General features: G+C 34.0%; 1 protein-coding gene across 1 annotated transcript in view; it reads right to left on the bottom strand.

The window, feature by feature from the left end:
• LOC127556397 (phospholipid-transporting ATPase ABCA3-like) overlaps positions 1 to 19633 on the bottom strand; it is a 234964-nt gene that overhangs the window by 133203 nt on the left and 82128 nt on the right. The window contains exon 9 of the mRNA XM_051989532.1: positions 582 to 760. Coding sequence (XP_051845492.1) covers positions 582 to 760 — 179 coding nt within the window. The remainder of the gene's footprint in view (positions 1 to 581; positions 761 to 19633) is intronic.

Below are 19633 nucleotides of genomic sequence, written 5' to 3' on the forward strand. Positions count from 1 at the left end.
TAATTCCTTATTTATCAAAAAGGGTCATAATTAGTATCACTTGAATGTCAGTTCACCTTTCTTAGTATAGCCGATCATAATATACCATGACTACTAAGACCCCTTCTTTCTTGTGTGACAATTAAAAGGATATCCTCCTTTTTCCTGGGTCATTGGATTTATTGAGGTGGCCAGTCTTACCTGTTATGTTAACAGTTAATAAAGTGTTAATAAACTGATTGCTGTTAAAAAACAAACAAACAAACAAACCTGATTTTGTTCAGAGTATGTACCTCAGTCTACCTTTATTAAATTTACTTAAAGCAATTCTAGAGATCCTACCAAGATTGTGAGAAGAAGTCTACTGCTCCAAATTCTCTTAAGGAAATCTCTCTTGTCTTTTGGGTACCCCACGTGGAACTTTCCACTTGAACAATGGTCAAAACTTGGCTTTGCCCTTGAACCTAAATTTTCTCTAGCTAGAAAGGTAATCACCCCTTTGTCTGCCTTATGTCTACTTTGGTTGACTTAAAGATATAAGAAGAAGTAAGAATAATAAAAGAACTGTAGTTATTCTGAAGGATTTCAACATCAGAACTCACCTTAATGAAGAAGTACCAAGGCTGAGGTATACCATATTGTCCTGGAAAGACAGCTTCCACATACCAAGTCACTAAGCCATATAAGATACTGTCAATTAGCAGCATTATCAGCACCTCCCCAAAGCCGAATTTCTTAAACATGGATACCTTTGACACATGTTTCCACTGAACACCTGAACCTAAAAGTCAACAAGAAATAGTTATTATGCCTGCTATTTTAACATAGAAAAAGAATTACTCTACAGCAGAGATATCAAGTACATGGCCCTATTGCATGGGAATTACAGTGATCCAGATTAAATGTACTTGATAAATTTCTAACAAAATAAATAAAAATACAAAAAAATAGATAATATTAGTTTGAAGTTTTCTAAGTCAACATGTAATCCACAGAGACACATTTTATTTGAGTTTGATACAGTTCTTTAATTTAATAATGAAGAACTGAGGCAGAGCCAAGTTGGGAGAGAAAAAACAGAAAATTGCTGGAGTTCTTTCCAGTTTCCTTTGGAACCAATATTAAATCAAGTTTCTAAATGGATTCTGGAGCAAGAGAATCTACAAAGAGATGGAGTGAAACAATTTCCCAGATTAAGATAACTTAGAAGAACTTTAGGAGAGATTGGTGTCATTTCAGTAAAAAGGGGAGATCCCAGGGCAGATAGTTAAATTTGCCAGTGAGAGGGTATTAGCCACAGCACAGATCAGCAACAGAGGCCCCTCAATCCTAGGTCCATAGACTAATTCACAGCAGGCCACTGTGAGGCCTCCAGCTCCAGGGCAGAAGGCAAAGTGCTTCACTGTTGAAAAGAGCCATGTTCATCACAGTTGATCATCACATAATCTTATTGTTAATGGTGTGATGTTCTCTTGGTTCTGTTCACTTCACTTAGCATTAGTTCATGTAAGTTTTTTTTGAAACCAGCCTGCTCATCATTTCTTCTTTTTTTTCTTTTTCTATCTCTTTCTTTCTCTCTATCACTTCCTTTCTTTCTTCCTTCTTCTTTTCTTTTCTTTCTTTCTCTTGCTGAGGCAATTGGGGTTAGGGTTAAGTGACTTGCCTAGGGTCACACAGTTTGAAAGTCTTAAATATCTGAGGTCAAATTTGAACTCAGATCCTCCTGACTTAAGGGCTGGTACTCTATCCACTGCACCTAGCTGAGCTGCCCCTTGCTCATTATTTCTTATAGAACAATAATATTCCATAACATTCATATAGCATAACTTTTTGAGCCATTCCCCAACTGACATTCACTCAATTTCCAGTTCCTTCCTACTATGAAAAGGGCTGCTACAAACATAGGCACATGTGGGTCCTTTTCCTTCTTTTATGATCTCTTTGGGACATGGACTCAATAATAGACACTGCTGGATCAGAGTTTGCACAGTTTTATAGTCCTTTGGACATAGTTCCAAATTGTTCTCCAGAATGGCTGGATCGTTTCACAACCTGGACAGCACTTTTCAAGAAATTAACAAGGAAAATTGTCCTGATATTCTAGAACCAGAAGTTAAAATAGTCATTGAAAGAATTCACCAATCATCTTCTGAAAAAGATCCACAAAAGAAAATTCTAAGGAATAATGTAGTCAAATACCAGAATTATCAGGTCCAGGAGAAAATACTGCAAGCAGCCAGACAAAAAACAACCTGAGTATGAAGGATCCACAATCAGGATTACATGGGAATTGGCAGCTTCAACATTAAAAGAATTGGGGTTTTGAATATATTCTGGAAAGCAACTGGTTTATAACCAAGAATCACGTATGTAGCAAAACTGAGTGTATTTTTCTTCATGGGAAAAGAGGGCATTCAATGAAACAGGGGACTTTCAAACTTTTCTTATGAAAAGCACAGAGCCGAACAGAAAATTTAATTTTTCAATTACAAGACTCAAAGGAAGCATAAGAAAGTAAACAGGGGGAAAATCATGTCATTCAAAAAGATTAAAAGATGATACTTATAACTCTTCATAACTGTATCTCTGTTAGGGCAGTTGGAGGGAATATCTACATATCTATATATAGATATAGATAGAAATAGATATAGATATAGATAGAAATAGATATATAGATAGAAGGTGTGAATATAAGTTGACTGAAGTCAAAATTTAAGGGTTAAAAAAAAGGATTATACTGGAAGAAAAAGGAGAGGTGTAATAGGGCAAATTATACAAAAGATCTATTACAGGAAAAGAAAAATAGGGAGAATGTGAACATTGTTGGAAACAATCTCATCAGATTTAGTTCAAAGGAGGAATAACATACATTCTCGGCTGGGTATAGAAATTTATCTTACCCAATAAGGATGTAGGAGGAAAAAGGGGAAAGAAAAGGGGAGGGAAAATTGACGGAGAAGGTGGTCAGAAGCAAAACACTGGTTAAGAGGGACAGTATGAAAAAAGAAAGAAAAATTTAAGTAGGAAGAAAAACAGGACTGAAGGAAATATAGTTAATAATCATAATTGTGAATGTGAAGGAAATGAACTCCCTTTTAAAATGTGAGTGCATAGCAGAGTAATTAAAAATTAGAATCCTACAATATGTTGTTTACAAAAAATATATCTGAAGCAGAGATATATACAGAGTAAAGATAAAAGTGTGGAGCAAAGTATATTTCACCTGAAGTTGAAAAAAAAAAAGCTATCAATCTCAGAGAAAGCAAAAGCAAAACTCTAATTAAAAGAGATAAGGAAACTATAATTTGGTAAAAGATACCACAGACAATGAATATTAATATATTCATCAAATGGTATAGCACCACTTGATAGAAAAAAATTCTTAGAAGAAACTTAGAATGGACAACAAAAATATACCAGTGGGGAACCTCAACACCCCCCTCTTATAACTAGATAAATCTAACCAAAATATAAACAATGAAGAAACTAAGGAGGTGAATGGAATTTTAGATAAGTTAGATAAAAAAACAGTAGGGCTAATAATGATTGATCTTAAACAAAGTCAATCTTAAAGATTCAATAAAGAGAAAAATCTACATTAGATTTATATACATGCAAAAAATCCACATGTCTTAGATGTATTCTTTCATGAGGATGAAATATTTATGTGTTTGAGGATATGTAGGTATGTGGGTATGTATGTGTATGTATATGTATATAGACATATGTGTGGGTCCATGGATAGTTGTGCGTGTGTGTATGTGTGTGTGTGTGTGTGTGTGTGTGTGTGTGTGTGTGATATATCTATATCTAATAGTAGCCTGCTTAAGGAAGGTGGGGGGATAGAAGGGGAAAAAAAGAATAAAGTAAAAGGAATGCAGCAGAGAACAAAAGAATAACCTACAAGGAAGCAAAGAAAAAATAGACCCTAATGAATGTAATTTCTTCTATTATTATATATGTTTCCTTTAAATGTAAATTTATTGTTACATATTTTGAATTCTTTGTGATGTTCTGCTGAACACATAACAATGTTTTGTTTTGTTTTTTTAATTTTGTTTTTTTTTCTATTCTGCTTTTTCTTATTTTGTATTTAATTCAATTTTTAAAAAGAGAAAAGTTATAGATGATAGACCTTTGGAAAAAAGTGAATGAGGATAGAAATAAATATATCTTTTTCTCAGGGGTACATGAGAAACAACTACACAAAAGCTGACTATGTATTTTTTAAATTTAATAGTATTTTATTTTTTCAATTACATGTAAAGATAGTTTTTAACATTCTGTAGTATAAAATTTTTAATTCCAAAATTTTTTCTCCTTCCTTCCTTTCTTTCTTCCCTCTCCAAGATAGTAAGCAATCTAATATAGGTCATATCTGTACAATTAATCATGTTGTGAGAGAAAAATCAGAATAAAAGGAAAAAAAAACTGTGATAAAGAAAAACAAAACAAGCAAATGAACAATAAAGGTGAAAACAATATGTTTTGATCTTCATTCAGTCTTTATAATTCTTTCTCTGCAGGTGGATGGCATTTCCATCCCAAGTCTATTGGAATTGTCTTGGATCTTTGCTAATCTGGACAAATTACATTTTTGTAAATATTCATCCCTTTTCATTAGATCACCAAATTTGTTGGCATACAGTTGGACAAAAGAACTCCTAATTTCTTCTTCATTGATGCTAGGCTCACCCTTTTCATTTTTGAAACTCGCAATCTGGTTTTCTTCTTTTCTTTTTTTTAATCAAACTGATCAAAGGTTTATCTTTTTTTTTTCTTTATAAAATCAAGTCTTAGTTTTATTTATTATTTTAGTGATTTTCTTACATTCCACTTTATTAATTTCTCCTTTGATTTTCAGAATTTCTAATTTGCTATGTAATTGGCTTTTTAAAACTTGCTTTTTTCCTAGCTTTTTTTAGCTGAATGCCCAATTTCTTGATCTCCTCTATCTCTACTTTATTCATGTAAGAATTTAGAAATATAAAACTTCCTCTGAGAACTGTTTTGGCTGCATACCATTAGTTTTAGTATGTTGTCTCACTGTCATTCTCTTTCATAAATTATTGTTTCTGTGATTTGTTAGTTTGACCCACTCATTCTTTAGGATTAGATTGCTTAATTTCCAATTAGTTTTTAGTCTGTCTTTCCATGGTATTTTATTGCATGTAATTTTTATTGTATTATGATCTGAAAGGGATGAATTAATATTTTTGCCTTTTTGTATTTGATTGTGAAGTTTGGGGGAAGTTTTGGGGCCCTAATACATGGTCAGTTTTTGTGTAAAGGCTATATACTACTGAGAAAAAGGCATATTCCTTTCCATTCCTATTCAATTTTCTCCAGAGGTCTATCATATCTAAATTTTCTATGATTATGTTCACCTCCTTAATTTCTTATTTTGTGATTAGATTTATCTAAATTTGACAGGATGATGAGATCCCCTTATTATTATAGCTTTTCTGTCTATTTCTTCCTGTAACTGATTTAACTTTTCTTAAGAATTTGGATGCTAAACCACTTGGTGCATATATACATGAGTTTTGATATTACTTCATTGTCTTTGATACTTTTTAGCAAGAAGCAGTTTCCTTCTTTATCTCTTTTAATTACATTTTTTCTTTTGCTTTGTCTGTGATCAGGATTGCTACCCCTGCTTTTTTCCTTTGGTTGAAGTATTAAATATTCTCCTCCAGTCTTTTACATAGGGTAAACTATGTGCCTCTCTCTGCCCCAGATGTTTCTATTTATAAACAACATATTACAGAATTCTGGTTTTTGATCCACTCTGCTATCCACTTTTATTTTATTAGTATTTGCAATTAATATTCACAATTAAGATTACCAGCTGTATATTTCCCTCTACCCTCCCCTATTATTCTTTTTTCTTTCTCTTTTCACCCAATCAATCCTCACTATTATTTTGCTTCTGACCACTGCTTCCCTCAATCTTACCCCCTTTCTATTACCCCTACTTCCTTTCTTTCCTCCTTTCCCCTTCTACTTCTGCCCTCCCTTTTCTTTTTACCTTCTTCTCCTACTTCCCTATTTGGAAAGAATTCTACTTTTTAAAGTATGGTTTTCTTTAGTTAGCTTAAGTACTTCCTTTTCCATTTGGCCAATTCAGGTGGTATTTTCTTCAGTGGATTTTTTTTTTTTTTTTTTTTTTGCATTTGGCTAATTGTATTTTTTAAAGTGTTATTTTCTTCAGTCAATTTTTGTCCTCCTTCTTCCAGGTTGTTGACTCAACAACCCTCATCATGTATTAAGGCATGAAAACCTCCCAATAAAATGCAGAAAGGCAGAAATATTAAATGCATCTTTTTCAAATCATAAAGCAATAAAAATTACATGTACTAAAGAGCCATATAATGATAAAAATAATTAGAAACTAAATAATCTAATCCTAAAGAATGAATTAGTCTTAAGTTGAGAGGAGAGAGACAGAGACAAAGAGAGATAGAGATAAAGAGAGAGAGAGAGAGAGAGAGAAACACAGAGAGAGAGAAAATGCCATTTGTGAAGTTATATAAAACATTTCCCATAAAAATCAAGTTGTGAAAAAAAACCACAGATCTCCCACCGAGTGAAAATAAAAATCTTCAAGAAAAATTAAGTTTTTAAAAAAAGAGATGAGAGAAAAATAAAATATTTCAATCTGTTTTCAGATACAAACAGTTCTTTCTCTGGGTATGGATAGCATCAGAAATCCTTTCCTGTATTTTTGTCCTGAGAACTGTTAGGAATATTTTATTGTGCATATAGGTTGTTTTTCTTTTCTTTTCTTTTCTTTTTTAAATCTCTTTTGGGATTCATACCTAATAATGGTGTTATTAGGTCAAAGTATATGCCTTTGGGCACAGATCATATCTTTTGATCATTTATGGGACATGGCTTTTTTAAAAAATTTTTTATAAATTTGACTCAGTTCTGTGTTTGAGAAACGAGTCCTTATCAGAGAAACTTGCTTTGAAATTCTTTTTAAAATTACTATTGCTAACTGTATCTTCCCCTTTGTTATTCTCTCTCCTTTCATTCTGTTCCTACTCAAGAGTATTTTAGTTCCAACTTATCTCTCCCCTAATATGCCCTCTTTTTAAAATCACCCTCCCCCCTTCCTATATCCCATTCCCCTCCTATTTTCTTGTAAAGTAGGAGATTTCTATACTCATATTGAGTATGCATATTGTTTCCTCTTTGAGCCAGTTCTAATGAGATTAAGATTCACTCACTCATTTCTGCCCCTCTTCTCCTCAATTGTAAAGTTTTTCCTTGCCTCTTTTTTATGGCAGATAATTTGCACAATTCCATTTCTCTTAGGATAAATTTTATTTCACTAAATGCTACATGAAATAAAAGAGCAGATCAATAAATTGAGTGTGCAACAAAAAAAGCTAGAAAAAGAACAAATTAAAAATTCCCAATTAGGGGCAGCTAGATGGTGCAGTAGATAGAGTGCTGGCCTTGAAGTCATGAAGACCTGAGTTCAAATCAAGCCTCAGACACTTAACTGCTTTCTAGCTGTGTGACCCTGGGCAAGTCTCTTGACCCTAATTGCCTCAGCAAAACAAAACAAAAAATCCCCAATTAAATACCAAGTTAGAAATTCTGAAAATCAAAAGAGAAATTAATGAAATTGAAAGTAAGAAAACTATTGAACTAAGATATATAAAACTAAGAATTAGTTTTATGAAAAAAGCAACAAAATACATAAACCTTTGTTTTATTTGGCTTAAAAAAAGAAAGAAGAAAGCCAAAATGAAAAGGATGAATTCACCACCAATGAAGAAGTTATTTTGCTTGACTGTATATCAATAAATCTGATAATCCAAGTGAAATGGATGAATATTTATAAAAATCTAAATTGAAGAGATTAACAGAAGAGGAAATAAAATATTTAATCCAATCCCATTTTTGAAAATATATATTGAACAAGCTATCAGTGAATTCTCTAAGAAAAATATCTTCAGAGACAGATAAAATTTACAAGTGAATTCTATAAAACATTTTAAAAAACCAATGAATTCCAATACTTTATATATAAACTATTTGGAAAAACAGGCAAAGAAGAAGTCCTTTCAAAATACTTTTATGACATATACATGGGACTTATAGCTAAACCATCAGGAGCTAAAACAGAAAAAGAAAATTATAGATCAGTTTTCCTAATGAATATGGATGCAAAAAATTTAAATAAAATATGAGCAAATATTACAGAAATTTATCATAAGGATTATACACTATCACTAGCTAGGATTTTTACTAGGTTGATTTAATATTAGGAAAATTATCAGCATAATTAACCATATCAATAACATTATTAATAAAATAATATGATTTTCTCAGATGCAGAAAAAGCTTTCGACAAATAACAGCACTTATTCCTATTAAGAACACTAGGGAGCATACAAATAATTGAAGTTTTCCTAAAATGATAAGTAATATCTATCTAAAACCATCAGCAAGTATTATAGGTAATGGGAATAAGCTAAAAGCTTTCCCATTAAAGTCAGAGATGAAACAAGGATATGCCCATTATCACCACTATTATTTAATATTGTACTATAAATTTAATTTTAGCAGTAAGAAAAATGGAAGGAATTAGAATAGGCAATGAGGAAACAAAATTATCACTCATTACAGATGATATGATGCTGAACTTAAAAAACATTCTTTAAAAATTTAACTAAAAAACTACTTGAAATAATAATTTTAGAAAAATTGCAGGATATAAAATAAATTAACACAAATTATGGACATTTCTATATATTACCAACAAAATCCAGTGGCACGAGAAAGAGAAATTTCATTTGAAATTACTGTAGATAATATAAAATATTACCTGTCAAGACAAACACAAGCCAAATAAACATAATTACAAAACATTTTTCACACAAATAAAATCACATAACAATTGCTCATGGGTAGGCAGAGTTAGTATGATCAAATTATAATCTTACCTAAATTAATCTATTCACTGCCTTGACACTGCCAAAATATTATTTTATAGAGCTAGAAAAAAATAACAACAAAATTCATCTGGAAGAACCAGCTGTCAAAAATATCAAGAAAACTGATGAAAAGCAAAACATAAAGGTTTATAGGTTTACCAGATCTAAAACTACACTATAAAGTAGCAATCATCAGCCTATTTGGCACTGGATAAGATATAAAAAAGCTCTAAATCACTACTGATTAGAGAAATGCAATCAAGCCAACTCTGAGGTAGTACCTCACACCTGTCAGATTGGCTAATATGACAGAAAAGTAAAATGATAAATGTTGGAAAAAATGTGAGGAAACTGGAACATTAATATATCATTGGTGTCATTGTAAACTGATCCAACCATTCTGGAGAGCAATTTGTAACTGTGGTCAAAGGGCTATGAAGCTATGCATACTCTTTGAGCCAGCAATACCATCATTAGGTCTATATCCCAAAAAGATCACAAAAAAGAAAATAAGCACCCACATGTACCAAAAAAATTGTAGCAGCTCTTTTGGTAGTGGCAAAGAATTGGAAACTGAGGGGATAACCATCATTTGGGGAATGGCTGAACAAGTTTTAGTATGTGAATGTAATGCAATATTGTTGTGCAATAAGAAATGATGAGCAGGTAGATTTCAGAAAAATTTGTAAAGAATGACATGACCTGATGCTGAGTGAAGTGAGCAAAACCAAGAGCCCATTATAAACAGTAACAGCAACATTGTGTGATGATCAATTATGATAGATTTAGCTCTTCTCAGCAATACTCCCAAAGACTTATGATAGAAAGATAGCATTTTCAACCCAGAGAAAGAACTATGGGATCTGAATGCATGTTGAAGGATATCATTTTTACTTTTTTTTCTTTCTTTTTTTTTTAATGATTTTTCCCTTTAATCCTGACTCATCTTTCACAACATACTAATATGGAAATATGTTTAATATGATTGTACATGTATAATGTATAATAGATTGCTAGCTATTTTAAGGAGAGAGTGAAAGAAGAGAAAAATTTGAAACAATCTTTTTTTCATATGATACATTTAACTTAATTTCATTTATGTTAGCTTTGGGATGGGAATAGATCATACAGTCAAAACATACAACAAAACATACAACAAAATATGTCTTACTATATACAACTTTTTATCTGCAATAATTATGTGCCTTAAATACGTCCATGCACACAAGTCTAACATTATAATTTAAAAAAAAATTAAGATTTCTAGGAGCATTTTATAAAAAAGTAATTCCTAATTTTTCTTTGTAGATAGCTCAAGCACCTTCAAAATACAAATTCCTATACACAGTGAGCACTTTACTTAAAATGAACACTTAAGGAAACAGTACATGTACAGTCTCAAAACAAGCTGGTGTTATAATATTCAGGTAGGAAGGCAACAAACCATAGGGCCAAATGGAAAAAAAAAACCTTTATTTTAAAATAAATTTCAAAAAAACTAAGTTAACTTTCTATAAGTAAATGCAGAAAATATACGGCTTTGCTAAAATAAAGATTTGGTGTATTAATGCTTCAATATAAAGAATGCATACCAGAACACTTATAAACAGTGAATGATTCTTATTAAAAAGTTACTATAATGATGCTGGCTAAATAAAAGTGGATATTATGAAGTATGATGGGTGGTACATGTTTTGCCACAAACTTATGTTACTTTGAAGTAGATAAGATATGTGTACCAAATTTGGCATTCATTTTCACTTGCTGCTGGTATCATTTGCATTAGGAAATGTGCATAGTATAAAACACTTGAAAATATTCATGAATGAAAAATGTTTAGGGAAAAATTGGATATTTTCCTGCAATTATGTACAAAAACTTTACAAAAATGAATATTGAAAACTATCTTTACATGTAATTGGAAAAATATTAATTGGGGAAAAAAGGTGACAAGACAGAAAAATGTGGATCTGTTCTCTACTTTATTCCTATGAATAATAATGTACTTAATATTAATTTTCTTTAACTTAACTAGAAATTCCAGAACAATTCAAGGCTAAAGTCTATTAATTGATAACATTGCTTTGGATATTGCTTCATAGTACTGTTATGCAGATCATTTAGATTCTGCCTATGAGTCTTCCTTCTCTATCAAAGATATGGGTGAGAAGACTCCCTACATTCTGAGAACTAGTCTTGTAACTCTGTTATCTTAAATTTGTTAATAAAACACTTAAGTGCACCATACTCCCAAAATCATAAACTCACATTTTCTCCCTTAAAAATGGAATATGGAAATGTAACACACATCTTGACTACTTTGGGTGATATTTTAGCCCCAAATCAAATATACATACTGGTTTATCAAAATTTATGAATGAGAAAATGTTAGTCCTAATATTGAAATCCTTAAAATCCATTCACACAGCCAGCACATGTATGTAGTTGACTGATTTACTTAACACAACTCCACCCTACTTAAAAGAAATGATGACCTTCCTCCAGGTGTAGGATGTCTATTAAGGACTCTTGCATGAATCTTGACAGAAATGACTAAGAGACCTCCTCCTCCCTCCCCCCCCCCCCACTCTGCCAAAACATGGACAGTGGAGTCATCCTTTCACTCCTGGCACATAACTTCCTCTTGTCATATAATCTGGAAAATTTCAGTCAGCTTTTGTATGAGCAGTGGACCCCCACCTTGTAAATCTCAGTTGGAACAGAATCAGCATTAGGTGCTTTGCCACGAGTAGCATAATGGCATTCAAATCCTCTTTAGTTGGAGCTTCAGCTAGGGAGTTGTTAATTTCAAGCTGAGATAAATGGTCAGTGGCTTCAGCATTGATTAATGACAGTATGTTTAGAATACTACGGAAGTATTCAAGCATTCTCTCTAGGATTATGTCCTAAACACCAATTGACGTGGTTCTGTCAGCATCAAATAGCTGAGATGCATCTTAGATCTTTGGCTCATAAGTAGCCTTCAATGAATCATAAAAGCTCTTTGGCTTGTTATTATCAATATAATTTCATCTGCCTTCTTAGTGAGCCAAGAATCCTGCATCTCTCTAAGTTTCACTTGTACTTTAGTTTTAGATCATATTCTTTTCCCATTATCAGCCAAATTGTACCTAATATAAGATTGCATTTTTAAAAAAACTGCAACGAAGGTCAAAACTTAGGTCCAATGCCATCACATTTATTTTACAGTTTACATTTTCTTTACTTTATACATTACACATTACATTTTCCAAACTATAATTATATAGTATTGTGATGTGCTGGAATACATTTTAAAAGCAACAGCTTTCTCGTCAAACTCCTGATTATTGGGATTGGGCATCCTATATATCTGAGACTATATTCTATATATCAGAGATTGCATACTAAATCAGTCTTATGCCAAGGAAGAGAAGGACTCTCCAATCCAGAGGTTTCTTGGACCTACCTTTCAAGAGGAGTTACCTCATTCAAGGGCTATTTTTCAATATAGTTTTAGTTGATCCTCTCCTAACCTTTCTTCTTACATTCATAGACCTGAAGGTTTCTGACCTTTCAGTATAAGATTTCTCTATATCCCAGGGAAAATGGAGAAAAAAAGAGTAGCAAATACAATGACTTCAACTACTCCAAACATATGTATTAAGAATACAAGACTGAATCTTGATGAAGGAACCTAATAAGAAAAAAAAATAGCCATTTTTCTAGTCCCCGTAAGAAGGAGGAGACTGAATTGGAACTTCCAGTAGCCAAAATGTTAAGAGTAAACAGTGTCATAATTCTTCCATATTCATTTCCAAACAACCATAAAATAGCACCCCAAGAAAAATTTTGGAACAGCAGAACTAGCAAAAAGAAAGGGTGGAATAATTTTTTAGCTCAAGAAACTAGGAAGATTGACAAGAAATGTCTATCTCACTTAGGTGAAAGGGAAACACAGTTCAGGACAAAAAACATCTTGGCAAACCAGTAGTGGACTGCTGATCTGCAATGGATCAGGAAAACGACAATCCAGGACCTTATAATACTGGAGAAACTGAGGCAGGAGAGAGATTAGAGAGTTTTTAATATTTTATTAATGGGAGAGTAAGATTGACTGGACAAGACTCTCGTCTCAAATTATCCAGTCAGACAGTGATAAAGATATACTGGGACCAAGGAATCCATGTTGGTCTCAGGGTTGGAGGAGCAATGAATGGAGAAACCCCAACTTCTTAAATATCTTTTCTCTAAACAAAGGAAGGGGTGAGAAGCACAGGAAAACTGTCAGGATGGAAGAGGCTATAAACCCAAAAAAAACCCAGAGGGGAAGTCTGAATACACAGAGATAAAGATGTCAGTGAAATATCTTGGAATATTTTAGAGGGATATTGTAAATTCTTGAGGACAGAAGATAATCAGGAGGTCTACTCTCTTGTTTATCTTGCTTGAGCTAACAATTTATAACCTTAGAGTAATTGGTCCTCAGTAATGGACCAGAGGGGGGGCGGGGTTTACAACTTAGGGGACTGACAAAGAACACAGACAAGGGAAACTAGGGGCGGGGTTTACAACTTAGGGGACTGACAAAGAACACAGACAAGGGAAACTAGTGCAGGGAAACTGAGTCAGGACAGTTAAAGAGAACTGTGGCATAACATCCTCTCCATGTGCCAAGGGCACAGGCAGACTCCGTCTCCAAGAACCAACATGTGCTTCAGTGTGGCTTTGGGGAATCAGGCGGATTCAAGAGACCAGACCACCACATGCTTCAGTGTCACACAGAAACACCCTTCTAGGCCTCAGCATATGCTAGACACTTCCATTAAGACCTCAGTTCAGCACCAGGTATATTGCCAGAGCCCTGCAGCCTCCAGCAGCACAAAGCACCCCCCCTCATCTTTTCAGCACAGCACCAGACACAAAGGTGCCCTCTGGGTTTCAGGGTAATCTCAGTACAGTAGCAGTCAAACACCCAGGCCTGCAGCCACTGGCAAAAGAAGACTGAGATAGTGTCCTTTCCACCCCGAGAGCAGAGCTCAAATTTAAAAGAAAGAAGAAAGGCCTAAAATAAGATGAGCAAAACAAAAAAGAAAATGACTGTAGAAAGTTATGGTGACAGGGAAGGCCAAAATATATACTCAGAAGAGGACAAAAATGTCAAAAGACATGGGCAAAATTTAAAAGAAAAATGAGAGCTCAAAAAGGAGTTGGAAAATCATTTAAGAGAGGCAGAAGAAAAATTAATAAGATCAATTAGAGTGAATCAAGAAAATTATGAAAAAAAGAGCCAACTACTTGGAAAAAGAAAACAATTGTTAAAAGAGTAGAAGGGGTGTATCTAGGATTGGAAAATGTAATGTGTAATGTGTAAAGTAAAGAAAATGTAAAATGTAAATCTAGGACCTATTTAACATGTATAGGACTGCTTGCCATCTTGGGGAGTCGGTGGAGTGTATGTGGGGGAAATTGGAACAGAAGTGAGTGCAAGGGATAATGTTGTAAAAAATTACCCTGGCATGGGTTCTGTCAATAAAAAGTTATAATTATTAAAAAAAAAAAAGAGTAGAAGGGCTCAAATGGAAAAGGAAGTACAAAAGCTAATTGTGGAAAACAACTCCTTAAAAGATAGATTTGGGCAAATGGAATCCAATGACACTGTGGAACAAGAAGATTCAATCAAACATATTCAAAAGAATGAAAAAATAGAAAACAGAAAAAAAACTGACCTGGAAAATAGATCTAGGAGAGACAATATGAGAATCATTAGATTACCTGAAACATAATCAAAAGGAGGAACTGGACAACATCTTTCAAGAAATTGTCAGGGCAAATTGCCCTGATATTCTGGAATCAAAGGGCAAAATAAGCATTGAAGGAATCCACTGATCACCTCAAGAAAGAGATCCTAAAACAAAAAACTCTAAGGAATATTACACCAAATTTCAGAACTATCGGGTTAAGGAAAAATACTGCAAGTATTCAGAAAGAAACAATTCAAATATCAGGGAACTACTATCATGATTACACAGAACTTAGCAGCTGCAACATTAAATGATTCAAGATTATGGAACATGATATTTTGGAAGGCAATTGAGCTAGGTCCAAAACCAAGAATCAACTTACTAGTAAAAACAACAAAAAAAATGGTCATTCAAGGAAATAGGAGAATTTCTAGCTTTCATTAAAAATCCATTGATTCTGATACTGTCTCCCCAAGATTATTTTCTAGGTCAGTTTTTTTTCCATGAAATATTTTAAATTTCTTTCATTTTTCTATTCTTTTGAATTTGTTTGATTCTTGATGTCACAGAATCGTTAGCTTCCACCTGCCCAACTGAGACACACACCAATTCAATTTAAGGTGGTATGTCCCTCAATTAGCTTTTGTACTTTCTTTTTTATTTAGCCAATTGTCTTCTTTAAGGAGTTATTTTTCTTTAGTGAATTTTTGTATATGCTTTTTTTCCATTTGGCCAATTCTAGCTTTTAAGCAATTTTCCAAGTTGTTGATGGTTTTTTTTTTCATTATCTTACTTCATGGTCATTTCTTTTTCCATTTTTTCTTCTACCTCTCTATTTTTAAGCTTCTTTTTGAGCTCTTCCATGAGTTCTTTTTGGGCTTGACTTAATTTTCATTTTTTGGGGTTTTTTTGCCCATATGTGTTTTAACAATGTTGTCCTCTTCTGAGTTTGTGTCAAGATGCTGTCTTAAGTTTCAAATGCCAGTAGCTGTAAGTCCTGATTATTGACCTGGTACTACACTGATGTTGCCCTGAGGCCCATGGAGTACCTTTCTGTCTGATGCTGTGGTGAGGAGGTAGGGTGTGGGATGGCTAGAGCTGCTGAAAGCTATGGGGATCTGGCAGCTTACCTGGTATGGGATCCTAGTGGTGATGTCCAGCATGTGCTGAAGTCTGGTGGGGTTGCTTCTGTATTTCCCCAGGTCTATAATGAGACATGCAATGGTCTAGTCTCTTGAGGCCGCTTGTTTGCCTGGAGCTACAGTGAAGCGTGTGATAATTCCTGGAGCTGGAGTCTTCCCATTCTTCTGCCTTTGCTAAGGCATGTGGGGAGATCCTGGTGTTGGAGTTCTCCTACTCCACCACATGGAACTACTGCTGGTTTGTTGACATGAGCCTTGTTCAAATCTTGTGAGGAAGCTTCCTGTCTTGAACTGTGCCCCATCATTACCTGAATGAGGTGGACATTTCCTGCTTCTCTTCCAAATTTCCTGGGCTAAAATATTGTTATACGCCATCTCTTTCTTGATTCTGCTGTTCTAGGATCTTCCATTCTTCCAAGTACCAGTTGCTCCCAGGGATTACAATTTCCCCTATCTTTGAGATACTATGTTTTACTTGCATAGTGAACATATTTTCTTTTAATCATCTTATACTTTCTTTTCTCTGTTGTCCTTCCCTTCTGCACATGTGCATTCCCAATCCATACTTCTTTTTTTTTTCTTTGCTAAGGTTTGACTTTACAGATGAAAATTTTTCTATTCTGATTATTATTTTTGCTGTGCAGGATATACATTTTTCCTCTAATAATCAGCATTTTCCCTTTAAGCCATTCAGTAACAGCATATCATAGATCTATAGTCTCCTCAAATTCCAAAGGTCCTCCATCTTACCTCTGTCTCATGTTGCATCATTTCCCATTATTGAAACAAATTTGCCCGATCTGGAGGTCTTATTTGCATCTGTTATTGCTTTTTCTGTTGATTTATCTTTTAATGTTCAAGATCTTTGGAGATTTTTTCTTCCTGAAGTCTTTAATACTTTCAATCTTTAGCCCCCTCATTTTTCTAATCATACATCCCTGACCCCTTCCTTTCCCCCCTCTTCTAATGGTAGTTTTGTTATTGCCTGGATCTCATAGTATCTCAATTCATAATTCATCAGCCTGGGTCTCTTCCCCAAACGACTTTTGGGTGAACAGAGCTGGAGTTACTGTGTGCTGTGCTTTTTCTCTCAGGCTTGCTATAATGATTGCTGTAAAATCTACTCATGTGCTCAGTATCCTGTCCTGGTAACCTGTCCCCTCCCTCTGTTCCTCAGTTCTATGGCCTGGCAAGGCAGTTCAGAGATTTTTTTTCCCTTTTACTGGTGATTCAGAGTTTTACCAGCATTGGTGTAAGACAAATAAAAAGCTTTAGACACCAAATTTCTGGGAAATTAATAATCAATTTGTTAATTAGGTTAGCAAATAATTAATAAATCAATGGTCAGTGGTTTCTCTCAGAAATAAAAACAGAACCATAGAGATTCCTGGATATTTAAATACCTTTGGGAAAGGAGATGCTGTAATGCAGGAGAAACTGAGGCAGGAGAGAGATTAGAGAGTTTTTAATATTTTATTAATGGGAGAGTAAGATTGACTGGACAGGACTCTTGTCTCAAATTATCCAGTCAGACAGTGATAAAGATATACTGGGACCAAGGAATCCATGTTGGTCCCAGGTCTGGAGGAGACTGTCATCTCAAAGAATCCAGCGTCCAGCATCCAGCCAGCTGCCAGCCGCCATCCTCCAGCAAATGAATGGAGGAACCCCAACTTCTTAAATACCTTTGGAGACAAAGAAGAGGGAAAGATGGGGAAAGTCCCTGTCCAGCTGGAAAAGGCTATAAACCAAAAAAAACCCCAGAGACAGGATGTCTGAATACCCAGAGATAAAGATATCATTGAAATATCTTGGAATATTTTAGAGGGATGTTGTAAATTCTTGAGGACAGAAGATAATCAGGAGGTCTACTCTCTTGTTTATCTTGCTTGGGCTAACAATTTATAACCTTAGAGTAATTGGTCCTCAGCCTTCATGGACCAGAGGGAGATTTACAGCTTAGGGGAGTAATTAGGGAGACTGAGACAAGGGAAACTTGTATAAGGGAACTGAGTCAGGACAGTTAAAGAGAACTGTGGCATAACAATGCCAATTAACCAAAATTAGTGAATAATTAGAGAAATGATGGACATAATGAGGAGGTAATAAGCCAGAAGTCTTCAGTTCCTCTTGCTAAAAATGTGACTTGATCATTAAACTCATATGCCTCCAACAATCTGGAAAAAGGTATCTCTCTCTACTCAGATCATTCTGATAGGTTTTCTCCTTCAGTGGGGTAGGGGTAAAGGGGGTTGGTGTAAGGGCATATTCCTAGAGGCAAGAATTCACCTAGATTAGATACTATTTGTAAAGGACTTGGGACCAGACTATGTATCAAGAGGACTTGGACAATTAGCAATGTCCTTCAAAGACTGACTGACCTGCAAACACTGATCTCTGACTGATGAAATAAAAAAGGAAAAACCTAATCTTAATTTAATAAATTGTTATTAACAGAAAAATAATCATTTCTCTCAGGTGCTTCTGGGTTGTAGGGTTTTGCTTCTACAGGTGAACTCAGAGACATCAAGCATCACTTCCTTGATTCGTTTTTATTTAAACCTTCTTTTGGATATTGAATGTGGTAGGCCATGGAAATAACTGAAGCTGCTTTATCTTTTGAGCATAATTAATGTTTTAGAGAGGTTTGAGACATTATGTGGATTATAGAAAAATATCTAGTCTACCATCTTGTTGTTCATGTGACCTGGAAGTCTCCCAGTTTTAAGTTTTAATAAGTTTAGCTGTTGAATTTTAATAGCATAAAATTGCACTAAGACTCTTAGGATATATTCTATATCTTATTCTGGGCCTCATCCATAATCCTGCTGCCAAGACAATTAAAAAAACATGAATGGAATATTGATGAGAGCTTTTTCATTAGATTTTAAAGTCTTGATTGGGTCATTGTATTTTGAGCAGGGTTTTTAAGTCTTTCAACAGTTGTTAGTTGTAATGTAGTTAAGGTATAAACTATTCTCACTTTATTCTAATTGGTTTTATATAAATCTTCCCTTTTTTCTTTCTCATGGTAATATAATTTTCCATTGTAACTATACACCATAATTTATTTGGTCATTTCCCAAATGATGGGCATCCACTTTGTGCTACTTTAAATAGGAGTTTTCTATTCTGTAAAATAAGGGAATTGGACTGAAGAGACAGTTTCGAAGGGCCCTGTAATTATAATAAATTCCCTGCCCAGATTGTTCTGTCTTAATACTACTTCCTTTGACATCACTGGGGAAAAACTCAAATAGAAATGGGGGTCATTAAACCATACATGTGAAGCTCTGAGTACTACAAATTGACTTAGAAATTTATATGTTAATACTGTTTTATTGTATTTCAATTTATTTTGTTAAATATTTCCCAAACTCATTTTTAATACAGCTCCCCACTCTTTCTGGCCTGCATGTTTGACACTTTTTGTTTCCAAAGTAGAGATGAAAAGATATTTCACACATTTGGCAGCATCTGTGCTATCATAGGTACTGAGGAAGAAGATGGCATGTCACACAGGAGGAATGGCAAGCCAGTTTAACTAAAATGAGGAGTGCATGAAGGGGAATAAAATGAAATAAAACAGGGAAAATGGAAGTCAGATATAGGAGGAATTTCAATAGGCTAAAGATTTGCATTTTATCCTATTAATTCACCTAGAAAAAACAGAGCCAATGATGATTTTTTTAATATAAGGGAGTAACATAAATCAGACCTATGTTTCAATTTGACAGTTGTTAGAAGGGTGGATTTCAGAAGGAAATCATAAACTGTAAATAGTAAGATCGGAAATTATTGTAGTAGTCCAGGTAAAATTGGAGTAGTAGTGACA

Source organism: Antechinus flavipes, chromosome 1 (genome assembly GCF_016432865.1).
Source record: "Antechinus flavipes isolate AdamAnt ecotype Samford, QLD, Australia chromosome 1, AdamAnt_v2, whole genome shotgun sequence".
Taxonomy (NCBI): Eukaryota; Metazoa; Chordata; class Mammalia; order Dasyuromorphia; family Dasyuridae; genus Antechinus; species Antechinus flavipes.